Here is a 27,302-nt window from a genome sequence, read left to right on the forward strand (position 1 = left end):
ACAAGTCAATTTCTCAGTTCATTTCAGAAGGGAAGGGAGAGACTGAGATTGTAAATTATATTCTCTTTTGCAGCTGCACCAACTAATTCCATTGTTCACATCACCAGTGACCTAACATATCTCAAATTCCCATTATATAGATGGAACCCTCAATGCATTTGCAGTCAGCCACAAAAATTTAGAAATTACATTTTGGATATTTCAGTCCCCCCCCCCCCCGCCTAAAAGCACCAAATTCCTGACAGATATAATGCATTGAGGATGGAATTTAAATGCAACTTGCTTCAGACACAAGAACTTTTCAAAATAGTACATGGATTACAATCTGCAAGAAAATAAATCCCGCCAGGCACATGCATTATTTTTGTTAGATCATATTTTTTACAAACCAAAAGTCATATTAAATATATTTGCAAAACCAAATTTAGTTTCACCACAAGTTGTAGCAAACCCTAAGCTGACACCAGATTTCCACTACATTATACTTGTATCTACATGTACTGAATTTCAAAGTATACTCTCTCTAAAATGCTGGCAAACCTGTGGCATGTCACCTATCAGACTAGTCACGAGTAGACTCTAGTCTTGTGTACAATCTGACAGGGATTGGGTTAATAAATTTCATGCAACTGCACATTTCTAGAAATCAAACTTTCTCAGTTTATGCAATATGAACAGTGCTACTGAACACCCAAAGAAATTTGTCTGAAAGGATATAGCTGGTGGGGTTTACAAAAGTATAACCTAGCTGACCCCCACCCCACCTATGGAAAGCAAAATGACACCACTTATCCTCAATGCCTTTTATATTACTGCCATTGTTTAATCATAACCGGAGCTCATGGGGTGGGGGAGGGAAGACAATGCCATATCAGGGGTAAAGAAGTTTATGAATCAGAAGCATCAGGAGAAAGTGGGACGTCCATAAAACGTTTGCAGGTAACATACTTGCAGAAATGGGCAGCTGATGAACCATTACACCCAACGTAATTATTTTAGTACGAGGAGAAAATGTGGTGGTTGATTACAACGATAGGACAGGTTAGCGATATTAAATCATCTGAAAAGAATCGGCGTACGCGAGACAGTTTGAACGACGAGACCAGAAAGAGGGCGATAAAAACAAATCAACATTATCCCACCTTTTTTAAACTCCTCCAGCATTGCATCCAGTTTCGTGTCGTTGAAAACAAAATGCAAGGGGTGGTTGTAAAACTTGGTGATGGTTTTCAGAGGGGTGCAGTCGTCAGGGTCCACAAATGCCAAGTCCTTCACAAAAAGCAGGTCAACGATGTTTGACCGCTCGCCTTCGGAGACGGGAATCCTGGTGTATCCGCTCTCCATGATCTCGGACATGGTGTTGAAATCCAGGGTAGCGTCGCAAGTGATCATGAAGCAGTCCCGCAGGGGGGTCATCACGTCTTCCACCGTTTTAGTCCGGAGCTCCAGGGCGCCCTGGATGATGTTGAGCTCCTCCTTCACCAGGTCGTTGTAGGGGTCGGTGACCCGCAGCATCTCCAGCAGCTTCTCGCGGTTGTAGACGGTGCCAATCTCCTGGCCCAGGATGACATCCAGGAGGCGGCTGACCGGGTACGAGGCCGGGAAGGTGAGCAGCATGAAGAACTTGGTCAGCACGATGGTGTTGGCGCCCACGGCCAGGCCGTGGCGGGAGCAGATGGCCTGCGGCACGATCTCGCCGAAGGTGACGATGCCCAGGGTGGAGACGGCCACGGCCACCACGCCGGAGCCGGCGATGTCGTCCAGCAGGATGGTCAGGGTGGTGTTGACCAGCACGTTGCCCAGCAGCAGCGAGCAGAGCAGGTAGTTGCCCTGGCGGCGCACCGGCTCGATGCGCTTGGCGTCGTTCTTCTCCTTCTCGGTGCCGCAGTTCTGCACGATGCGCAGCTCCATGGGGTCCAGCGCCATCAGCCCCAGGTTCAGGCCGCTGAACATGCCCGAGAGGCAGAGCAGCACCGAGATGAAGATGACCTGCACCCAGAAGGGCATCAGGGATTTCCTCTCCTCCACCACCAGCACCATGGTGTCCTTGGTGTCGTGGTACAGCCAGTCGGCCTGCCCCCCCGAGCCCGGCTCCGGCGCCCGGGCCGCCGTGCACAGGTAGTAGGCTTTGCGCTTCTCCGTCTTGCGCAGCGGCTTCACCTCCACCTCGATCACGCCGCTGCCGGGGCGGCCGGCCGCCACGCCCGGCAGCACCACGATGTCCGAGGTGCGCACCCCGCACGGGTCGAAGCCGGCGGCGGCCGGGCGCCGGTACTCGGTGAAGCCGATGCGGCTCCAGGTGCTGTTGTCGATGCGGTGGCCGTACAGCCGCAGCCGGACCCGCGTCCGCTCGCTGACCCGCAGCACGCCCTCCTTCATGCCCGTCACCTCGTCCGTGTCCTCCAGCCGCAGGCCGATGATGACCGTGTCGCCCTCGTCGGCGGCCGCCCCGGCCGGCCGCGGGCACAGGCTCAGGAAGAAGCAGCAGCAGCAGGCGCTGAAGGCGGACAGGGTGAAGACGCCGAGCCGGCCGCTGCTGCAGGCCGCCATGTTGGTAATGGAGTTGGAGGCTGACCACCCCCCTCGGGGACAAAAAATATAATTATATATATTTTTTTTTTGGAAAAGGTGGGAAATGGAAGTATTAAGTGTCGTTCGTTACCCTCCCTCCATTTTCTGCCCCATTTTGAATAGACATGTTGTGATTTATTTAATCCAAGTCCAGTCACACAGCTCCCACCCGTTCGCGCTCCCTCCGGCTCGCAGCCCGCTCGCGCTCTGACTCAAATTCACAGCGAACGCCAGCGCGAGCTGCGGTCAACGATCTCCCTTCACCCCGCCTCCCAAGAAAAAGCCCGGGTGATTGACACCTCCAGCTGATTGACAGCTCCGCCTGACCATCCACAGCAGGGCGAGGCTGGACAACCCAATCGGGCATGGCAGGTGGGCGGTCAATGGGCGGCTTTCGGCGCACGTGGGGGCGCGCCCCGCCCCGCCTCTCCATCTCTTCCCACCTGCGATTGGTTGGATTGACAGGCACGTGATCGAAGCCCCTCCTCTCTCCCTCTCCACCCGCCCCGGAGCCATCCGGCAGCCAATTAGAGGGGCAGCCGCCGGAGCCCGGGCGGAGCCAATTGGCGCGTGCTCTCGGTGGCTGGGGCGCATGCTCGTACCAGGTGTTGTCGTGCCAAGAGCGTCAGCGTGCACGTGCGCGCGTGCCTGTCAAGCCCAGGGAGAGCAAATCTCAGCCTTTCTCTGAGGCGGCAGCGTCTTCTAATAAACCACATTATTTTCTTTAATTGTCATTTGCCTTTAGGCCACGGGAATGTAAATGTCAACTCCTGATTCGAATAAACTTCTTCATGAAAGGTGCATGGCAAATGTTTGTCGAGGCAAAATCACCCTTTGGCTAAGAATTTCTTTAGAAATGTCTATTTTTGGGATTTTTCTTTACAAAAATCCACCTCAAACAAGCCAAAACTGAAAGGTGGCTTTGGGTATCCAGGTGCAGCACAAAAGCAACGGTCATTACATAACTAGGAACCCATAAGAGCGACTAAATCAGGGACAAAATCCCCAACATGTTGAGCCGGTGCAGACTCGATGGGCCGAATGGCCTCCTTCTGCTCTCTAAATTCTATGATATTCTATGTTCCTCCCGCACGGATAAATTATCTGTCTGCTCCCAAACAGGATACAGGCGACATTATAACCCTACATCGCACCCATTTGTGCAGCGTGGTGGCACAGTGGTTAGCACCATTGCCTCACAGCGCCGGGATCCCAGGTTCGATTCTGACCTCGGGTGACCACCTGGAGTTTGCACATTGTCCCCGTGACTGCTCTGGTTTCCTCCCACTGTCCAAAGATATGCAGATTAAGTGAATTGGCCAACGCAATTTAAATTATTTTCCCGATCCAGGCCGGGTCAGGCAGCTATCGTACACCTTCAAAATAGCAAAAATAAAGACAAAGGACTGGGCACAACCAATCTTTAATACTAGGGTCTCTAATAGAAGTAAAAACAGAACAAGAACAAAAGCGAAGAGCAAGAGTCCGAACTTCCACACTCCCATCTCTCAACCCATGATTAAAGGACAAAGTAGATCACCAGACCATCAGCAACAGTGCTGTCCTCAAAGGGGCAATGGATATTGTGGGGCAAGAACTAAAATAAGTAGAGACCAATCCCAATCGTCAAATAAGTGATGATGTGGAGATGCCGGCGTTGGACTGGGGTGAGCACAGTAAGAAGTCTTACAACACCAGGTTAAAGTCCAACATGTTTGTTTCAAACACGAGCTTTCGGAGCACTGCTCCTTCCTCGGGTGAAGGAAGGAGCCTGAGGGAGCAGTGCTCCGAAAGCTAGTGTTTGAAACAAACATGTTGGACTTTAACCTGGTGTTTTAAGGCTTCTTACTGTGATCAAATCAGTGGGAATCCCACCCAAGGATTGGAGGGCTTCCAGAGTGGCCCCCAAATCGGGGAGTGTACTGGGAGGGAGGGAGGGAGGGCCAGACCACCTCCACCCCCACCCCCCCCCCCGGAACCGTGCCCCCCCCCCCCCAACACCCTCTCAGTTAGAAACACCCAAAAAAAAATTGGCTGCCTAAAAGCCAACACAGATCCACATCTGAGAGTGCATGACACCATCCAACACCCCTCGACCAGATAAACGAAACACTCTTTTGCAATATGCGCTCATTTACTACACTCATTGCCGATAATACTTTCTAAATTATAGTCATTGTTAAACATTTACTTTAGTCAAGAATCACCTGCCTTCAAAGCTGAAGGTCCAGAGCAAAATCGACACGAGAGGATATGCATTCATACATTCAACAACAACTTATATTTATGTAACACCTTTAATGGAGGAAAATGTCACCAGCCATCATCATCAGTGTCCTTCCATTTACCTAAGATGATAGACATGCAGCAAATCCATTGGGGATTAGATGACATATGGTGCACTTTTGTTGATTTGTGAGAGGCAGGTTCTGCCAAAAGTGGTGACTACGAGGTGGTTATCAGATGTTGCATGGGTCGCTGGTGACTCTGTTGCCAAGTCGCTGTAGCCACTGATCACCATGATGGTGCACGTCAACCCACAGGCGCTGTCGCCATTTCTATCTGTCATTTTCAAGGATCTCCCATGTGTGAGAATCATTGTTTTGGACCATCGTGACATTTTAAAAAATTTAATAATACTTTATTAAGGTATTTAAAACATTTTAGAACAGTAACAAAAACAATGACATCAACGTGGTAAAATAAAAATTTCCCACCCCCAGCCCAATCTTCACACACCTCAACCATACAACAATCCGCACCCCACCCCCTGACATTTTTAATTTTCCCTGAGAAAGTCGACGAACGGCTGCCACCTTCGGGAGAACCCTAACATTGACCCTCTTAAGGCAAACTTTATTTTCTCAAGACTGAGAAACCCAGTCATGTCGTTAACCCAGGTCTCCACAGTCGGGGGCTTCGAGCCCCTCCACATTAATAAGATCCTTCTCCGGGCTACCAGGGAGGCAAAGGCCAAGACGTCGGCCTCTTTCGCCCCCTGAACTCTCGGATCTTCCGACACTCCAAAGATCGCTACCTCCGGACTCGGCACCACCCGTGTTTTTAGCACCGTGTACATTGCCTTAGCAAAACCCAGCCAAAACCCTCTAAGCTTCGGGCAAGCCCAAAACATGTGGACATGATTTGCTGGGCTTCCTGCGCACCTCGCACACCTATCTTCTACCCCGAAAAACTTGCTCATCCTAGCCGCTGTCATGTGTGCCCGGTAGACTACATTAAATTGTATTAGGCTGCGCCTGGCGCACGATGAGGAGGTATTAACCCTGCTTAGGGCATCCGCCCACAGACCCGCCTCTAACTCTCCTCCTAGCTCATCCTCCCACTTGCCCTTAAGCTCCTCCACCGGAGTTTTCTCCGCCTCCGAAAGCTCCTGGTAAATATCCGATACCTTCCCCTCTCCCACCCAGGTGCTGGAAGCTACTCTTTCCTGTAACCCCCGTGGCGGCAGCAGCGGAAAGGCCAGCACCTGTTTTCTCAGGAAGTCTCGCACCTGCAAATACCTAAAACCATTCTCTGCTGGCAATTTAAATTTATCCTCCAAAGCTTTCAAGCTGGGAAAGCTCCCATCTATAAATAGATCCCTCATCCTTCTAATTCCTGCCCTCTGCCAACTCCAGAATCCGTCATCTAGCCTGCCCGGTACAAACCTGTGGTTGTTATCAATCGGGGTCCAAAACGATGCTCCCTCCACTCTCTTATATGTCCTCCACTGCCCCCAGATCCTCAGAGCCGCCACTACCACCGGACTTGTGGAGTATCGGGCTGGCGAGAATGGTAGAGGTGCCATTACCAGTGCTCCCAGACTGGTACCTTTACATGACGCCGCCTCCATCCGCTCCCATGCCAACCCCTCCCCCACTACCCACTTCCTAATCATGGCTATATTAGCCGCCCCGTAGTAATTGCAGAAGTTCGGCAGCGCCAACCCACCCTCCCCCCGACTGCGCTCCAGCAACACTTTCTTCACTCACAGGGTTTTACTCGCCCACACAAAGCCCAAAATAATCTTATTCACCCGCTTGAAAAAGGCCTTAGGGATGTAGATGGGGAGGCACTGAAAGACAAACAGGAATCTGGGGAAGACCGTCATTTTCACGGTCTGTACCCTCCCCACCAGTGATAGCGGGAGTCCCCTTCCATTTGTTCTACCAAACGGGATAGGTTTAACTTGTCAATAAAGTCAATAAAGCCCTCACTAAACCCAAACCTTCCCAGTGCCTCCCTCAGGTAATTCCACTCCACCCGATCAAAAGCCTTCTCCACATCCATCGCTACTACCACCTCCGCCTCCTCTCCTTCTGAGGGCATCATAATAACATTTAGAAACCTTTGAACATTGGCCTTGAGTTGCCTGCCCTTAACAAATCCCATCTGGTCTTCCCCTATCACTCCCGGGACAAGGTCCTCTATCCTTGTGGCCAGTATCTTAGCCAGCAGTTTGGCAGCAAACATTCAGTAGAAAAATCGGCCTGTATGACCCGCATTGCTCCGGATCCTTCTCCCGTTTCAAGATCAATGAAATCGAGGCCTGCAACATTGTTGGGGGGAGGATTCCCTTCTCTCTTGCTTCGTTAAATGTCCTCACCAGCAGTGGGCTCAATATCTCTGAAAACGTCTTATAGAATTCCACCGGGTAGCCGTCAGGCCCCGGGGCCTTGTCCGACTGCAAGCCCTCCAGCCCCTTGATTATTTCCTCAATCTCAGTTGGGGCTCCCAGCCCCTCCACCAGGTCCTCCTCCACCCTCGGGAACCTCAACTGATCCAGAAATTGCCTCATCCCCTCCACCCCAGCTGGGGGTTCCGACTCATATAATTTACTATAAACGTCCTTAAACACCTTGTTCACCCCGCTGGGTCCTGGACAGTATTATCGTCTCTACTCTTTACCTATCTCCCTGGCCACCTCTCTTTTCCTGAGCTGGTGCGCCAACATTCTGCTTTCCTTTTCCCCGTACTCATAGAACCCCCCCCCCTCCGCCTTCCTCAACTGTTCCACTGCTTTCCATGTGGTCAACAGCCCAAACTCCACCTGTAACCTCTGCCGCTCCCTCAGTAGCCTGAGGGCCTCTGTCCAGGCCCTCCGGGTATCTCCTGTTCACCTGGAGTATCTCCTCCACTAATCTATCCCTCTCAGCTTGTTCCACCCTTTCTCTGTGGGCCCGTATCGAGATTAATTCCCCTCTGACTACTGCCTTCAGAGCTTCCCAGACCGTCGCTGCAGAGACCTCCCTCGTATCATTTGTTTCCAGGTAGTTCTGGATGGACTTGTTAACCCGCCCACAGACCGCCTCGTCCGCTAGCAACCCCACATCCAGTCTCCACAGCGGGCATTGCCCTCTCTCCACACTAACCCGTAGATCCACCCAGTGCGGGGCATGATCCGACACCGCGATTGCCGAGTACTCAGCATCCACCACCTTCGGTATTAGCGCCCTGCTCAGAACAAAAAAGTCGATGCGAGAGTATACCTTGTGGACATGTGAAAAAAAGGAAAACTCCTTCGTCCTCGGCCGTGCAAACCTCCATGGGTCTACTCCCCCCTTCTGTTCCATAAAACCCTTCAATTCCTTTGCCGCAGCTGGTCTCCTCCCTGTCCTGGACTTTGACCGGTCCAATTCCGGGTCAATAACTATGTTGAGGTCCCCACCCATGATCAGGTTATGTGACTCTGAGTCTGGCATCTTACCGAACACCCGCCTCATAAATTCCACATCGTCCCAATTTGGAGCATATATGTTCACAAGTACCACCCGCACCCCCTCCAGCTTCCCATTCACCATTATGTACCTACCCCACTTGTCTGACACGATTCTCCCTGCCTCGAATGCCACTCGTTTGCTGATCAAGATCGCTACCCCCCTGGTCTTTGAGTCCAGTCCTGAGTGGAACACTTGGTAACCCACCCCTTCCTCAATCTCAACTGGTCTGTAACCTTTAGGTGTGTCTCTTGTAGCATTGCCACGTCCGCCTTCAGTTCCCTCAAATGCGTGAACACGTGAGCCCTCTTGACCGACCCATTCAGTCTTCCATGTGATCAGCCTGGACAGGGGGGGGGGGGGGGGGGGGGGGGGCTTCCCCCCCCCCCTGCCGACTAGCCATCACTCTTTTTAGGCCAGCCTCGAGCTCGCGCCCTCTGCTTCCTCGAGTCCCCACTCGGGCTGTCGCCGTTCCCGACCTTCCATTTGTCCCCTAGTAACATTTCCTCCCCTGTCAGCAAAGCAGCTCCTCCCCCCTCCCTTCCCCCCAACAACAGCACTAAAACCCAATCCCCCAAGTCAAGCTCCAGTTTAACACCTGTCCACCCTCCACTGTGCTTCCAAGATTCAGCTGACCCATGCTGACTCGATAGCTCCCGCCCCTGGCACCAAGCAGTCTGTCTCCCTATTATACTCTCCTCTCTCCCCGCCCCACATGAATAAACATTTTAAAAGCATCACATTCCCCAGTAAACAAACAACAACAAAAATTGTGAAGAAACAATCACTTTAGAAAAATAGTCACCCAAAAAGCAGAACTAAATTCAAAGCCCATCCCCCCCTCTAACAATGTCCTTACAAGACAGATCAACCTTTAACCTATTATTTCACATAGAGCTACTTACATTTTTACAATCCAGCACACAAATTGCTGCCACAGTACTTCTCCAAGGCTTAAGTGTCCTTTAATTCGCCTTCAGCTTCATTTCTTTAATAAAGGTCCATACTTCGTCTGGCGTTTCAAAGTAGAAGTCCCGTTCCTCATGTGTGACCCACAGGCGGGCTGGGTACAGCATCCCAAACTTCATCCCCTTCTTAAAGGGAGTCGTTTTTGCCCGATTGAACCCAGCTCGCCTCTTGGCCAAATCCGCTCCCAGGTCCTGATAACTGCACAACTCACAGCTCTCCCACTTGCTGCTCCGTTCTTTCTTGGCCCACCGCAAAACGTGTTCCTTGTCCATGAAACGGTGAAAACGTACCACCATGACCCTCGGTGGCTCGTTCGCTCTGGGCTTTCTCGCAAGGGCTCTGTGCCCTCTGTCCAATTCCAGAGGCCGAGGGAACGCCCCAACCCCCATCAACTTCTCCAACATGTCTGTCACACATGCCCTCACATCCGATCCCTCACTGCCTTCAGGGAGGCTAATAATTCTGAGATTCTGCCTCCTGGACCTATTCTCCAGGTCCTCCAGCTTCTCCTGCATTCTTTTCTGGCAATCGTTCATCATCCCTACCTTGCTGTCCAGCACCGTTGTATACCCCTCGTGCTCGGACAACTTTTGTTCGACCTCCTGGATCGCTCTCCCGTGGGTTTCCTGATTCTGAACCACTTGATCAATCAAAGCCTTAATCGGGTCCAGCGTGTCCTTCTGCAGCTTGGCGAAGCAATCCTCTAAAAGCTTCACCAGCTGCTCTGTCAACCACTGTGCCCTCTCCCCGCAGCCCTTGCCCTCCGCCATGCTGTCCCGTGTTACCAGCTCTGCTTGCGTCTCCCTTATAGGACTTTGTCGTCTCACACGGCCACTTCTGGTCCAATTCTCCATACACCAGAGGGGGATTTCTCCTTACTGTCTCACTCTTCACTGCTTTATCCCATAAAATCCCCCAAAAAAGTGGGGAAAAGGTCCAAAAGTCCGTTACAGGTGTGACCTACCCTGCATGGCCGCCACCGGAAGTTCCATCATGACATTTTTGCAAGCATCTTTGAAGTGGAACTTTGGCCATCCTGCTGGTCTTCTGGACCCGGCTATCTCGCCACACAAAATTCTTGGGAATTCGTCCATCATCTTCCTGCAAATGTGTCCAGGCCGGCAAAGCCACCTCTGCTTAATGAGTGCTGGGATACTTGGGAGATTTTAGAAGACTGTGGCATTTATGATTTTGTCCTTCCTTGAAATGTCAAGGATTCATCACAAAAAAGAAAGATGTTCTTGAAAGTCAGCAAAACAAAACTCATATCAACTCACACCTGGTCAGCTAAATAGTCCACCTCCCGTGTATGTTGAAGGAGAGACTCTGGTATATGTTGAGCACTTCCCGTATCTTGACAACCACCTCTCTCAAAAGGACACCATTGATGAGAAGATCCGCCACCAGATCAGTTACGCCAGGACAGCCTCGACAAACTAGAGCAGCAAGTGCTTGACAACAGAGACCTCTGTTAGTCAACAAAAGTCTTAGTGACAGAGCAGTTGTTGTCATGCACTTCTTCAGTACAGTGAGTCGTAAGCTCTGATCAGCGACACATAAAGCAGTAGAAACATTCCATCACAATGACTGTGTCTCATCCTCCGGATTCAGTGGGAGCAGCATTGAACAACACTCGTACCCTCCTTGAAGCCAGCTCCTCAAGCATTCAGACACAACTCCTGCACAATCAACTTCGACGCACTGGACACGATGTCCAGATGGCCATAAACATCTCCCTCGATAACTTTCAAATACCCAATATTCCACAGGAGGACAAAGAAAACACTTCAAAGATGCCCTAAAGGTTTCCTTAAAGTGCTGCAGCATTGACATTAATGATTGGGCAGAGCTTACTACCAATCCTTCAAAATGGCGACAGCTTATTCATCAAGTGGCATCGCACTTTGAGTCACAACATCTTAATGATGAGGCAGAGCAATGGCAGTGAAGGAAAGAAAAGCAGGCAAATATTGCACTCTGGATCTCACTACCTCAAGGGAAATCCTGCCCCATGTGGCCAAAGATCTATTAACAGGCTGAAAATCAGCCTGCTAAGTCACAGGAAGACCCATGGCAGCAACTTGTGTAAATGTCATTGTCAAAACGAGAGACAGCCAACAATGACGACGATGAACAGCTGGTTCGTGATGCGGAGCAAGGCCAACAACATGACTGCAATCCCCGTACCGGCTGAGGTTATTCATGGAGGCCCCGCCTTCTCAATGTTGCTCCTCGCCTGAGGCGTGGTGACCCTCAGGTTAAATCATCACCAGTCAGCTCTCCCCCCTCAAAGGGGAAAGCAGCCTATGGTCATCTGGGACTCTGGTGACTTTACTTTTTTTTACTTTACCTTTAAAGTGCAGTCAATTTTGTAATTTAGAAAATACAATAGCCAATTTTGTGTAGAACAAGCTCCCACAAACAGCAATTTGTTTCTGTGATGTTGTCTGAGGGATGTTGGCCAGGACGCCAGGGATACTCTCCTGTTCTTCTTTAAAATATTACTGTGGGACCTGTTACATGCATGTGAAAGGGCACGTGGGCCATTGGTTCATGCTACTCTCCAAAAGGCATCACTTCAAATAGTACAGTGTTCAACTAGGACTTTAACCTAAATGTTTGCAATAAAGTCCTGCAATGGGAGTTGAACCTACAATCTTCTGAGTTAGAGACCAGTGTACTACCACTGAGCCACCACATAATAAACTTGTATCTGACCATTTTTGAAGTCACGTCATAAAGCAACACTGAGACTACACAATTCTATATTCTCCTCAAAGCTGCAAACACTAAAAGATTTGTTTCTTAGGGATCGGTTTGCAGGACTGAAGGAGCTGGAAACAAAGTATGGGCTGGAGCAGGGGGAAATGTTTAGATACATGCAGGTTCGAGATTTTGCCAGAAAAGAGATACAGAGCTTCCCGGAGGAGCCGGCTGCCACATTGCTGGAAGAGGTGCTGACGACAGGGAGACTGGAGAAGGGGGGGTAGTGTCAGCGGTATTACAGGGCTATTTTGGAAGAGGAGAAGGCACCACTGGAAGGGATCAAAGCAAAGTGGGAGGAAGAATTGGGAGAGGATATGGAGGAGGGGTTCTGGTGTGAGGTGCCCCGGAGAGTGAATGCCTCCACCTTGTGCGTGAGGTTGGGGCTGATACAGCTGAATGTGGTCACACCTCACTAGGGCGAGGATGAGCCGATTCTTTGAAGGAGTAGAAGATGTGTGTAAACATTGTGGGGAGGGGTGGGGCGCTAATCACGTCCATATGTTTTGGTCCAGTCCAAAGCTGGAGGATTACTGGAAGGAGGTTTTTCGGGTAATTTCTAAAGTGGTGCACGTGAAACTGGACCCAGGCCCCTGGGAGGCCATATTCGGGGTGTCAGACCAGCCAGGGTTGGAAACGGGTGCGAAGGCAGATGTAGCCTTCGCCTCGTTGATCGCCCGAAGGTGGATCCTGATGGGTTGGAGAGCAACCTCTCCACCCTGTGCCCTGGCATGGCGGGAGGACCTGTTGGAATTCTTGACTCTTGAGAAGGTTAAGTTTGAACTGAGGGGAAGGATGGAGGGGTTCTACAATTCATGGGCATTATTCATTATCCACTTTCAAGAACTGGATCACACGAACATTAGTTGGGGGGTTGGGTGGGAGGGTTGGGGGGAGGGGGGCTGTGTGTGTTAATGGTGACTATAGGTGATTCCTGATTCCTTTTTGTCATTTGTTTATGTTAACATGCGGGCCACATTTTGGGGTTTGGCGCGAGGAGGGGATGGTTGTTATTGATATGGAGATTGACATATTTGTTAATGATTATTGTTTATTGTTGGTGGGTGTAAATTTGGGAGAAAATGTGAAAAAGGAGGAGAATAAAAAATATTTTATAAAAAGCTGTATTTTTGTACTAAGTGTTGATATGATCTTGTTATGATTTATTATTGTGTCTTCAAAAGAAAGTTCTTACCTAAAAATAGGGGCATGGAGCTGATTTTAATACACCCTGAATATTCAGATTATTCACATCATTAGAACAGAAGGCTAAACACATGAATATCCAGGGCATCCTGAAAAAGCTTCAGGTTCCTAAGGTCTCTGAGTTGAAAGTGTCCAACTTCATTGATAATAATTTTAACAGTCCTCTGCATTTGATTCTCAGATAGTTACTGGATAATAGCACTTGAGCTTTATTTTCACAGAATTTACAGCGTAGAAGGATGCCATTCGGCCAATCCAGTCTACACCTGCCCCTGAAAGAGCACCGTACTTAAGCCCATGTACTTAAGCCCACCCGTATCCCAGTAACCCCACCTAACCGTTGGACAGTAAGGGGCAATTTAACGAAGCCAATCCACCTAACCGGCACATCTTTGGACTGTGGGAGGAAACCAGAGCACCCGGAGGAAACCCACACAGACACGGGGAGAAAGTGCAAGCTCCACACAGACAGTCACCAGAAGCTGGAATTGAACCCGGGTCCCTGGAGTTTGTGAGGCAGCGGTGCTAACCACTGTGCAGCCGTGCCGGCCACATTGAGATGTGCAGCTAGTTTAATAATGCACACATCGCAACTCAGGAGGTATTATAAGAGAAAATCAAAGCAAAACACTGCAGTGCTGGAAATCTGAATTAGAAACGGAAAGTGCTGGACAAACGCAGTAACATCAGTGGAGAGAGAAAAACAGAGTTAACGTTTCAAATCTGTGGAACTCAATTAGGTATTGTAAGAGGCTGTGACAAAAGGTAAACAACAATGCTTTGAAAATTCAATTTTTCTCTTAGTTTTGTTTTCCCAATGTTCTCTCATCCCCTCTTGATTTGTGCTGAGTGAAAGTTCCAATGGGCTTTGATACCTCATTGGAGTGTCTATGCTGAACTCACACCTGAAGTGATGGCAGAGTTATCAATAGTGAGGCCACTATTGAAGTCAGTAACCAATATCCACATAATCTCCCTCCTCTTCAACGCAATGCCTCGGCTAATAAAGGCAAGTACACCACATAGCTTCTTAACCACTGTATCCATCTCCTCTGCTACCGTAAGGGACTGCAGTACATGCACATCAAGGTCCCTTTTACCCTTGGTGCTTCCCAGGGTCCTGGGAACAGTATCGTCTTTACCTTAATCTGTCAAATAATAATTAAAAGTTAAAAGTAAATGAGAAATTATTTTTCCCGTTGCAGGACTTAGTCTGAACTATGATAACAGAGGGTATATTTTTTGATCAGTGCTGTACGTGTATGAATTCAGTGCTTACTCTCTCTACCATGTGACAATACAACCAATTAATCCACTCCACAGCTGAGTTACAGCGTAGAGACATTCAGTACAAAAATGACAAGTTGCAATTAGCAGAACTTCTAACAAAATAAGCATCCCAGGGTGTTTCACAAGAGTGCTGTCAAAAAGAAATAACACTGAGCTAAAGAAGGAAATATCAGGTGAGGTGAGCTGCATCAAAAAGGTAGATTTTAGGAGTGACTTTGAGGAAGAGATGGAGCAAGGTGGAGGGTAGAGAAGTGGAGAATTAGGTGGTGGGGGGTAGGGTCGAGAGATGGAGGGTTGGGAGGTGGAGGATCGAGGGTTGAGAAGTGGAGGGTAAAGACATGGCGTTTAGAGAGATGGAAAGGAGGGAGGTGGAGAGGTTGAGCTGGGAAAAATGGAGAGGTGGAGGGCAGAGAGGTTGAGAGAAGGGAGGTGGAGTGTAGGAAAGTGTAGAATTAGGTGGAGAAGTAGAGAGGTGGAACATTACAGTGGTTTGGGGAGAGGTGGAGAGATCGATAGGTAGTGAGGAGAGGTGGAGGTTCGAGACGTGGAGTGGTAGAGGGTCAAGAGATGGAAAGGAGAGAGGTGGAGAGGTCAGGAGGTGGAGAGGTTAGAGAGGTCGAGGGTTGTGATTGAGCTGGGGAGGTTGGAGAGATGGAGTATAGGGGATGGAGAATTAGGTGGTGGAATGGAGAGGTTGAGTTGTGGAGAGGTGGAGGTTGGGAGAAAATTCCAGAGTTTGGGATCCAAGCAGCTGAAGGTGTGACTGCCAATGCTGGAATGAAGGAAGTGAAGAATACACAGAGCTATTGAAATGCAATGTTCTTGTTCTTGAACAGGAGGAGGTTACATAGATTGGGAGAGTATGAAGCAATGGAGAGATTTAGGCACTAGGATAAGAATTCTAAATTGGAGATGTTTATGGACAAGGAGCCACTGTAAATCAAGAAGCATAGGGGTGAAGTTTGAATGAACACCTAGATACCCCATGCTTGATCGTAATCTAGCACCACTGTGGCTGTTTGACAAGATTTTCCATAGTTGAGTAAAACTGTCAAACCCACCAACTGGGTTCACACATGAAAAATAGACATTTCATCAGTGATCCTTTTCTAAAAAATAAATGTAGAGTACCCAATCCACCTACCCAATCCACTTATCCTGCACACCTTTGGGTTGTGGGGGCGAAACCCACGCAAACACGGGGAGAACGTGCAAACCCCACAAGGATAGTGACTCAGAGCCGGGATCGAACCTGGGACCTCGGCGCCGTGAGGCAGCTGAGCTAACCACTGTGCCCCAGTGCTGCAATTTAACCAGTGATCTAATTGAGATGTTTAAGATGATGGGAGTATGTGATGGGGTAGATGGAGAGAAACTTTTTTATCTCACGCAGGGAGTCCAAAGATGTGCAGGTTCGGCGGATTGGCCATGCTAAATTGCCCCTTGATGCCTTAAGGTGTGCAGGTTAGGTGGGGTTACGGGGATAGGACGGGGGGTGTGGGCCGGGGTGGGGTGCTCTTTCTGAAGGTTAGTGCAATAGGCCAAATGGCCACCTTCTGCACAGTAGCAATTCTATGGTTTTAACAAGGAGACTTTAACATTAGAGCTGGACTGTTCAGTAATGATAGTCCAAAGATGTACAGGTTAGATGGATTGGCCATGCTAAATTGTCCCTTAGTGTCCACAGTGTTAAGTGGGATTACAGGGTTACAGGAATATTGGGGTGGGGGGGGAGTGGGCCGAGGTAAGGTGCTCTTCCGTCGGCTCATTGCAGACTCGATGGGCCGAATGGCCTCCTTCCGCACTGTACGGATTCTATGATATCAGGAAGTACTTTTTCACACTAAAGATAGTGTAAATCTGGAACTCCCTCCCTTCCCCAAAAGCTGTTGAGAGTCGGCATCAATTGAAAATTTTAACATTGAGGTGGATAGATTTTTCGTTAAGTTAAGGAGATAAAGGGTTTAGAACCAATGCAGGTAAATGGTGTTAAAATACAGATCGACCATGATACTTTGCAATTCAATGGTGAAACCAGCTTAAGGGGCTGAATGGCCTCCTCCTGTTCCTGAGATCCTGTGATACTTGAGTAAGGTATCAGGTGATGACTGGTGCCCATAAACCCACAGGCATACTGAGGAGAGGGGGGTGGAAAAGGAAGAGGGAGTGAAAGGTTATTACATCGCGTCCAAAATCAATAGGAATATTGTAAATAATAATAGTATTCTTGACATTTGCACTATTGCTGCAAAAGGAGGATGCTGAGGGTCAAGCATCTCTACACTAGGGTGCGGGTAATTTGGAAAATCTACTGAGCTGGTGTGGTGAACAAGATGATAAGATTTTGTCTATACCACCGAGGTGTAAATTGGGACAGATTGGCTTCTTTGAAAGTGCATGAGATTCTTCAGGATGCTGGTGGGAGTGTGTGGTACTGATAACACAGAGCTGTGTGTTTGGGAAACCTCCACAACCTTACACCTGACACAGGCCATCCCCTGACAAGGCAAAGATCCAGGTCTCCAGGTGTCAAGTATCTCCAGGTGTACAGTGTCGCTCAGAGGAAAGTCAGCCGGAGAGGATCACACACCTGTAACAAGACCCTCAGCATTTTCCATCCATCATCTTTGCTGGACAGGATCCATGTTGATCGTCCTCTTCCTCCTCCACTCCTGCCGTCTGCACATCAAAGTTGTACAATGGGAAATCTGCCCCGCGATTGTTACAGATTTATACACCTTAGTAGGTTACCATACCACAGACGTTTAAATACATTTCTGTAATTGAGTGTGGCTTGAGTAGGTCACCAGCAGGTAATTGATTAAAGTCGTTTTAAAACAGAGCAATGTGAAGGTAAAACCTGCACTTAGGGATAAATTGAGATTTTGAATGTGATGACTTTTCAATTGTTTCAGTAAATATTCCTTTGAGGCCTCTGTGAATTAGTGGTTAACTCTTAAAATAAGTGCTTTCCAATCACCTCCCTCCATGCTTGAGTAATTTTGAAGTGGTCAGCTGGAAATTGACAGCACTTAACTCTGTTTGAAGTGGTCCAGGAGCTGTCAATCAAAATTTGATATTTATAAACATTGCAGTTACAGAACTTAAGAGTTACTGAATTGTGAAGGAATATGAATGAAACAATGCTGACATTCCCGAGGCGGAGAGTGTCGTGGTCACACCGCAGGCTCAGACTCCGTAGGCAGGAAGGGAATGGGGAACACCAGGTAGAGCAAGAGAGCTAGGCTGGCAGTGCAGGAATCTCCTCTGGCCTTTCCCCTGCAAAACAGAAGTACTGGAGCAGGGATGTCTTGCTTCAATTATACAGGGCCTTGGGAAGGCCACACCTGGAATATTGTGTGCAGTTTTGGTCTCCTTATGAGAGGAAGGATGTTCTTGCTCTGAGGGAGTAGTACAAAGGTTTAACCAAACTGATTCCTGGGAGGAAAAATTGAATAATTTAGGATTGTATTCACTGTAGTTCAGAAAATGAGGGGGGATCTCATAAAAACCTATAAAATTCTAACAGAAGGAGACAGATAAGATGCAGGAAGGATATACCCAATGGTGGGTGTGTCCAGAACCAGGGGTCACAGTCTGAGGATACGGGGTAGACCATTTAAAATTGAGATGAGGAGAAAGTTCTTCACCCAGAGAGTGGTCAGCCTGTGGAATTCGTTACCACAGGAAGTAATTGAGGTCAAAACAAAAGAAGCAGTTAGATACAGCACTTGGGTCGAAGGGGATAAAAGGATACGGGGAAAAGCGGGATTAAGCTATTGAGTTGGATGAACAGCCCTGATCATGATGAATGGTGGAGTGGGCTTGAAGGGCTGAATGGCCTCCTCCTGCTCCAATTTTCGATGTTGATATATGTGTGTGTGTGGACGCTGTCAATCACAGCCAAGTAAAATCAAGATGTGGAGATGCCGGCGTTGGGCTGGGGTGGGCTCAGTAAGAAGTCTTACAGCACCAGGTTAAAGTCCAACAGGTTTGTTTCAAACATTAGTTTTCGGAGCACAGCTCCTTCCTCAGGTTCAGGAGCAGTGCTCCAAAAGCTAGTGTTTGAAACAAACCTGTTGTACTTTAACCTGGTGTTTTAAGTAAAATCAATATCAAAGAGATATGAATGAAAGGCTTGCAGCTCAAAGATCTGAGATGGTTTAAACCCAGCTGACTGGATTTCTCTTTCCAGGAATTGGCAAGTGCTGCTTCCTCTGTCTGAGCCAGCAAGTGTTTTGCCCAGGTGAGTTTTAAAGCAGTGATCTTTTCCCAGCCTCCGTCTGGACTGCTCTCTGGCTTACAGACAAGGTTTTCTCGTCCGGCAAGGGGAGGGGGGGGGGGCCTTCATGACTGGGGGTCTCTTTTCTGGGTGACTTCCTGAAAGGGGTCTCTCGTCTGAAGAGGTCTGTGGAAGGGTCTCCATATTTAGGGGGTCTCTTTATTTAGGGGGTCTCTTTATTTAGGGGATCTCTTTATTTAGGGGGTCTCAGTATTTAGGGGGTCTCCTTATTTAGGGGGTCTCCTTATTTAGGGGTCTGTATTTAGGGGGTATCTGTATTTAGGGGGACTCTGCATTTAGGGGGTCTCTGGGGGGGTTCTCTTTATTTAAGGGTCACTGTGGATGGAGGCAGGTCAGGTCACCCCCATACTGGGGGCAGCGGGTAGGAAGGGGGGAACGCAGAAATTCTATAGTTGGGAGAATCATAGAATTTACAGTGCTGAAGGAGGCCATTTGGCCCATCAAGTCTACACCGGCCCCTGAAAGAGCACCTTACGTAAGCCCACACCTCCACCCTATCCCCGTAACCCAGCAACCCCACCTAACCTTTGGACACTATGGGGCTCAGAATGGAGGCCTGATGGCGGGATTCCCTAGGGAATCCCTCGCAAACCTCACCATGCATATATTTGTCAGGCTAAGGATTGGGAATCGTTTCCACATTTGCGCAACTCAGGTGCAGTCCAGCTCCGGTGGGAGAACATAAACATTTTGCCAGGTGTCTCATGTTTGGCACAGTGCTGTCAGAGTCAGGGCTGCCTCCAGTGTCAGCTCTGTAAAATAGAGGGTGCACGCCAACCACCCAAACGGGATCCATTTTAAGGCTGCCAAACTCTTCTGCTTACAGCTACTGTTTGCACCGTATAGTTATTCAGTCACGCTACCACCCCATAATGATTGTAACTACTAAAGATTGTTTGTAAATTAACTTGTAGTTCAGTTCGTGCCACAACAAAAGCAATACAAACACTGACACACGCCAGGGTCAGACGCAGGTTAGCGTGTTCAGTTCCCAATCTGAACCATACTGGGCAGGAACGTACCAGACAGAGGCTGCAGTGTCTGGTGGTAGAGGCAGTGGTCTCACCTGGGAATCACTCGTGATACCTGTCTACGGAGAGGGATTGGTGTCAGCCTAAGAGCCCTTCGACTGTACATCTCCAGCCTGTCTGGTGGGTAAAAGAAACAAAAACAATAGAACCAGTGAAATAAGAAGAGAAAAAGCCTTCCCAAATTAGGCTGAAGGTGGGATGGGCATGAGAGGGAAGGTGCAGTAATGATAAACACGAGAGAAGCTTCTCTCTGAACTATGTCCTCTTTATGAACTCTGTACATTTAATCAGGCTCAAAGCCAGATTATAGCAGCCTGCAAATGATTATACTCCACCTTCTATTACCTGTGCTAGCCGGTCAGAGGCAGTTATACCACTGTTTAAAATCAAAACTTGTTGCCTTAAGCACACTGGCCAGAGGTGAGAAACTACTTAAAAGCAGTTGGCACTGTGTGTTACTGACCTGTTTAAGATTCCAGACCAGATCCCAACAGTGGCTAGGACACTGGACCAAAACCCCAATATTTTAGTATATTTGTGAGACGGTGCGAAAAAGTGATTCACTCCAGGATTGATTGCATGAAGAAATAGGGATTTGGTAGTTTTAAAACAAAATTATATTTGGAATACAACCTTAACATCTTTGACTTCGCACCCAGAAAGAACAGCTTAGAATTACCCCTTAAACACTACAACTCAATTTCCCATTAACAACAAGAAAATAAACATACAGCTCTCAATCTATCTTAGAATCAGCATGACATAGAGTAATACTTTGTAAAACAGATTTGGCTCCTGTTAGAACCCCTTCAGACTCTGGATGAATATCTTCAGAAAGCCGGTTCACCCGGAATATTTTAGCTTTTTCCTTGTCCTCAGACAAGCCTGCTCTGCTTTAAACATTATTTCAAGAAACAACACAAACACCTTTTTAAAACATGACTCTCAGTCAAACAAACTACACCCCAGGCTTTTAACCTTTAAATTGTCCTAATATTTAGAATCCAATATTCCCAAATCCTCAATCCACTACACCTCCCCCCCTTAAAGAAATTCTACCAGCAATGTAAACAGATGGCTTCATTTTTTGAAAACCCTTTTAGACATTAATAATTTCTTAAGATTACATATAACTTATAATCTGTAAAACATGTCATTTTACATTTTCAAACAAGCAAACATCAACATCGTGGTTAACACAACCTTCAGGGCATCAAATGCCTCCGAACATTCCGTCCTCCACTGAAATATTTTGTGTTTTTTTTTAATTCAGTCGGGGAGCAACCACACTGCTAAAATTGGGCACAAATTTCCAGTAGAAACCATTCATGCCCAGAAATCTTAGAACTTCTCATCCAGTTGATGGTATTAGAAATTGTCCAATAGCTTTCATCTTCACATTCCGTGGAGCCATCTGACCATGTACAATGGTGTGGCCTAAGAAGGTGATTTGAGCTTTTGCAAATTCACTTTTAGCCAAATTTGCCACCAATCCAGCTTCGTCTAAACGATCGAATAATTTTTTTTTAATGTTCCAAATGTTCTTTCCATGTTTTACTGAACACCACCAAATCGTCAATGTAATGAAATGAAATGAAAATCGCTTATTGTCACAAGTAGGCTTCAAATGAAGTTACTGTGAAAAGCCCCTAGTCACCACATTCCGCACCTGTTCGGGTATACATCATTTGTTTAGACCTGAGATTACCTTGTTGGTTAATCTTTAGAATATCGCTGGCACATTCTTCATTCCAAATGGCATGACCTTTTCCATTGCTGCGGCTTATCTAGCAGTTTTAACTCTTCGCTCTTCACATGAGTTCTCACTACCATGGGAAATGAATCTTTAAATTGCTCCAAAATAATTATTTCCTGAAGAGCGTCATACGTTTGCTCTATATTTAATGCTCTCATCCACCTATCAAAATTACTTTATTTAATTCTTTTGAATTCTATACCTCGGTTCTTTCCTTAGTCTGTAGGTTTCTGGCACTAGGTCATCTGCACTTAATATGGTTTTCCTAACCTCATCTTAACCCTGAGATACCTCCTCTGATAGTGATGCAAGCACTTCACTTTCTCTATCTACCAACTTTGATTGAACCAACACTACCCACATTTGGCCAATTCAATTGTTCAGCCATTTTCTTAAATGAGATATAAAAGGCTTCCACATCTTTTGCATAAAATCTTGGTAATGCTTGAATATATTTAAACATAAATCCTACTACGCTTTTGACTAGGAAGTATTTCTTCTTCCTCTCAACCTTCCTCAGCTGCTGCCTTTAACTCCAACCTTTTAAATTGATGTTCTCCTTGCAGTGCCAGTTTATGAAGTTGTAATTCTCTCTTTTTCCTTTTCTCCTTCTTCCTTTGCTAATTTGTCCATGTCTACTTCACGTTTCCTCATGTCCATTTCTTTTGTAAAGCCCCCTTTTCTTATTTTTCTGCCCACTCTTTTTCCTTTGCTTCTGCCATTACCATTCTCTCCTTTTCCTTCGCTGTTATTTTCAATTTCTTCACTTCAATTGTAACTGCATTCGAGCTAATTCTCATGATTCTGGCTGTGCCTCTGGCAATTTTAAATATTGAACTACGACTTGCATTATCTCTACCTTCCTCACCCCTTTTGATAAGGTTAACCGCAGTTTTTCAGCCAAACCCAAATGTTTTGTTTTAGTCTCCCTTTGTGAACCGAGTAATCGCTTCGACCCCCAGGAAAGTGTTTGCAACTGAAAGCCATCTCCAATCACTACCGATTTACATTTCAAACCCTGAAAGAATGCAATAGTTTCACACACACTCACTGTCTTTAAGTTCAATAATATCAAGCCAAACAAGGAATTATACTTCAGATCATGAACACGAGCCCCCAATTTTATTACAATCCTAGTCCAGATCCCAACACTGGCTGAGATACTGGACTGAACCATTCATCGATTTCTTCAACAAAAATTGAACGTCAGCAGTAAAGGGGGAAAGGGAAAGGTGGGGGGGGGGAGGAAAACAGGAGGCAGGGTAATGTCAAATAAGGACAGGGGACTCAATATACGGATAATTGTGGACAGGGCGGGAGAAATGGGGGACATGGTTTATTGTTTGTTGTTCTTTTAGGGGGTATTTTGTGCGCGACCCACGTGGGTGTTTTAGAAATGTCAACATGTTAAATTGTGAAAATTACAAATGCTTCAATAAAATATTTTCTAAAAAAAAAGATACTGGACCGAAACTCCAATATTTTAGTTTATTTGTAAGACTGCGGAAAGATGATTCACTCCAGGAGTAATTTCATGAATAGGGATTTGGTATTTTTAAAACAAAACTTTATTAGGAATACAATCTTAAACTCTTTAACTTCACACCCGATAATATCAGCTTACAATTACCCTTTAAACACTACAACTCAATTACCCATTAATCAACACGAAAAGAGCTCTCAATCTATCTTAAAATCAGCACAACATCGAGTTATGCTTTGCCAAAGGGTCATCTGGACTCGAAACATTAGCTCTTTTCTCTCCCTACAGATGCTACCAGACCTGCTGAGATTTTCCAGCATTTTCTCTTTGGTTTCCGATTCCAGCATCCGCAGTAATTTGCATTTATGTAACATAGAGTTATACTTGCTTTATAAAACAAATGTGGCCCCTGTTAGAACCGCTTCAGACTCTGGCTGAATATCTTCAGAAAGTTGGTTCACCTGGCAGCTTCCTCCTTGTCCCCAGGCGAGACTGCTCTGCTTTAAATATTATTACTCTTTTATGACTATCCTACTGTGAAAGACTTATGGACTCAACGTCAGACAGATCAGAATTCACCTCTCTCTCCCAAAGCCTTCACCAAAACTGACTCGTTAAAGCCTTTTCAAAATGTCTCTCTGCATCCCTTGGCTCCACCCAGCAATGACCTAATCTTCCCGAACTGAAATCAAATTACCTCTGCAGACTGAAAGTACATTAACTCCCCAGGGACTTTCCCCAGCCAAACCACAGTGCATTAGCCCAGAATGAAAAACCACGGGCGCGATTCTCCGAAATGGAGACAAACAGCCGACGGCGGAGATAAACCCAGAGTGTTTCACTCTAGCATCGGAGGCCACTCCTCGCCCCCTATTCTCCCCCCCCCCGGGGGGCTAGGAGCGGCGGTGCGTGAATCTTGGGCGCCAGGCCTTGACGCTTGCGTCAAAGTGGCCGCCGAGAATGACGCGGCCGGCGGCACCTAAGTGACGTCAGCCGCACATGCGCAGGTTGGCCGGCGCCAAACCACGCATGCGCGGTTGCCGTCTTCCCCTCCACTGCCCCGCAAGACATGGCGGCTTGATCTTGCGGGGCGGCGGAGGGAAAAGAGTGCGTCTTTCAGAGACGCCGGCCCGACGATCAGTGGGCACCGATCGCGGGCCAGACATCTTATGAGCATGCCCGTGGTGCTCGATCCTCCCTCCCCCCCCCACAGGCCCCACACTTACCGGTCACGCGCTGTTCACACCGGCAGCGACCAGGTGTGGTTGGCGCCAGCGTGAACCGGTCGGGTTCGGCAGGCCGCTCAGCCCATCCGGGCCGGAGAATCTCTGAGCGGCCTGTCGCAAAACGCGACACACTATTTTGTGGGGGGGTTGGGAGAATCGTGGGGGGTGCCAGGGCGGCGTGTTGTGATTCGCCCGGCCCTCCTGCGATTCTCCCCCCCAGCGTGGGGTGCGGAGAATTGCGCCACACATTCCTTTGGTCAATTTCACATCCTGGCTCCCAGAAGGTCCCAGGCCTTTACAAAACAAAAATATTTAAAAAAATACATTGACAGCACGCAATTATTGTTTTTCCAATTATGGGGCAATTTAGCGTGGCCAATCCACCTATCCTGCACATCTTTGGGTTGTGGGGGAGAAACCCATGCAGACATGGGGAGAATGTGCAAACTCCACACGGACAGTGACCAGGGCCGGGAATTAAACCCGGGTCCTCAGTGCCGCAGTCCCAGTGCTAATCACTGCGCCACATGCCGAACAACAAAAACATTTTTAAATATAATGACCATTGCAGTCAAACACACTACAACACAGACTTTTAACCTTTACATTGCACCAATATTAAGAGTCCAATACTCCTGAAATCCTCCATTCGTCACACCTGGCTTTCCATTTGCTTATTGTTGAGGCAACGTGAAATTGTAACGGGGTTGTCCCTGGACAGTGGCAGGAATGGTTTACATCCCGCTTCTAGCTGTCCAACAAAGTGTTGGAAAAGTAAAATGAAATGGGATACAGGGTGTAACAAAATTAGTCAAACTAGAGAGGACAAACATGATCCTGAGGAATAGAATTGCGGAGTGGCTGCATGGGAGAGGATTGAAGTGTGGGTTTATATTGGGCGAACATTGAGTGTTTTTTCTTCTTTTCCCTTTTCAGATTCCACTCCTCATTCGTCTTCCAAAATAAACCTACTACTGAGCTTGAGAAACAATTATCATCACTCCTCAGGCATATTAAAATGAAGAAAGGGGTTCAAAGGATGTATTTCAGAATGTGATCAGCCAACAAATTGTTTTAAAAAAAATAAAATTTGGAGTACCCAATTCATTTTTTCCAATTAAGGGGCAATTGAGCGTTGTCAATCCACCTAGCCTGCACATCTTTGCGTTGTAGGGATGAGACCCACGCAAACACGGGGTGAATGTGCAAAACTCCGTATGGACAGTGACCCAGAGCCTCGGCACCGTGAGGCAGCAATGCTAACCACTGCCCACCGTGCCTCCCTGATCATCCTACAAATTGAGAGGAAGAGTGAATCAAAGAGGAGGAAGTGAGTGATTGCACATAGCAGGTGTAGGAATGGACAGAAAGGGATGAAACAATGCAAGGTAACAGCTATACACAGTATTGGTTACTTTGTAGAGGACAAGTGGGTAGTGATAGAGGGACACCAGAAGAAACAGTGCAAAGTCATACCAATTTAGATGTGGGATGGTATGTCCCCAATCAGCTCAGGCCGTGGGCTTATTGTGAGATTTGTATGGACTAATTTTATACAAAGGGATGCTTAAATAAGTGTTGGACCCCTTAGTTATTTGCATATCCTGAATTGCTTACCGAAAAGCATCCCCCATGGAAATGCATATCACACACTATTCAGTCCCAGCAGGAACACTTAGGCCTAGATTCACTGATTTGGAGGCTAAGTGCCAACGCCGGTGTGGGAACTGTGGCATTTTACGACAGAAAAATGGGGTCTGAATCCTCACCCATCCTGCGACCGGTGAGGGGCTAGCAGCCGTGCCGAGTGAAACTCCGGTCCCACGATAAAAGCGGCTGGAGAGTGTCCATGGCCACGCATGCGCAAGCGGCAACCTGTAGCGATCGCGCCATAAAACATGGCGCTGGCCGTGCACAGACCTAGCCTGCCAAATACCGCTCCCCTGGCCATCCCCCCATCCCCCACCTGTTCTCCCAGCTCTCGCAGAAGCCCCGCCCCAGCCAGCAGCATGGCTCCCGGCCGAATGTGCTGGGTTCCCAACCACTGAGACCACAAGTGAACCGCGCCGTCGGGAACTTGGCCCATCGGCGGAGGCACTGAAGAGTAGAGGGTCAGGCCCACTAATGATATGCCAACAGTGCTTGAACGCTGCGTGGTGAGCAACGCATTTAGGCCATTTTTGGGGTGCTGGAGCATCCCGATTTGCGTCAAACTGGCGCCTACCGCGATTTTGGCATTGGAGGCTATTCTCCACCCAATCGCGTTTCTCGATTTCGGCGTCGGCCAACGGTGAGTCCCGCCCCATGTCTCTCAAATAGAGAATTAAGCCCCTTATCAACATTCACCCTGACCTATAAGAATTTTGTAAGTTTCAATGAAATCACTGTCTAAACTCTAGAGCAGTGTTCTTCAAACTTTTTTTCTGGGGAACCCATTTTTGCCAACCGGCCGACCTTCGCAACCCACGCGGCTGACCTTCGCGACCCACGCCAGCCGACCTTCGCGACCCACGCCAGCCGACCTTCGCGACCCACGCCTGCCGACCTTTGCGACTCACCATTTTCTTCTACCTTGTTTGCTGCTGACAAAAATGGAGGAAATGGTTTTGGGTCCCTTTGGCCCTCGTACACGCTCCTCCAATGGAACCTGTTGGATGAAGGTGAAGCCTTCCGATGTCGGAAAGTATGGAGACTCCATCTGTCCAAAGTTTTGCATTTTTTTCCTGTAATATTTTATCAAATAAACCCCCCCCCCGAACTTGTAAAAAAAAATGAATAAAATAAACGAGAAAAATAAAAATTAAATGAATAAAATAAATGAATAAAATGAATAAAACCCCCCAAACTTGTAAAACAAAAGGCTGCGACCATTTTTTAAAAAGCGGCTGCACTGCGCATGCCTGCCCAATCATCGGCGCGCAAATGCATAGTTTTGCGCATGCGCGCCGATGATCTGGCACGCATGCACAGTGCGGCCGCATTTTTTT

The 27,302-nt window shown here is 47.8% G+C and overlaps 1 protein-coding gene and 1 long non-coding RNA gene across 4 annotated transcripts in view; one reads left to right on the forward strand and one right to left on the reverse strand.

Moving 5' to 3' along the window:
- Nucleotides 1-2,796, reverse strand: part of LOC119979297 (metal transporter CNNM2-like) — a 231,752-nt gene extending 228,956 nt beyond the window's left edge. The window contains exon 1 of one of the 2 annotated variants that reach the window (XM_038821348.1): nt 1,143-2,796. In XM_038821348.1, the coding sequence (XP_038677276.1) occupies nt 1,143-2,550 (1,408 nt within the window). In that variant the 5' untranslated portion in view covers nt 2,551-2,796. The remainder of the gene's footprint in view (nt 1-1,142) is intronic. The other variant, XM_038821349.1, reaches the window with a different exon arrangement.
- LOC119979298 lies at nt 1,485-25,432 on the forward strand. 2 transcript variants are annotated; one of them, XR_005463697.1, is made up of 3 exons: nt 1,485-1,606; nt 18,712-18,762; nt 25,252-25,432. It is a non-coding gene; the product is annotated as an uncharacterized LOC119979298 (long non-coding RNA). The 2 variants fall into 2 exon arrangements; XR_005463698.1 differs by lacking the exon at nt 18,712-18,762.
- Nucleotides 25,433-27,302: the final 1,870 nt, after the last annotated feature.

Source organism: Scyliorhinus canicula, chromosome 16 (genome assembly GCF_902713615.1).
Source record: "Scyliorhinus canicula chromosome 16, sScyCan1.1, whole genome shotgun sequence".
Lineage (NCBI taxonomy): Eukaryota > Metazoa > Chordata > Chondrichthyes > Carcharhiniformes > Scyliorhinidae > Scyliorhinus > Scyliorhinus canicula.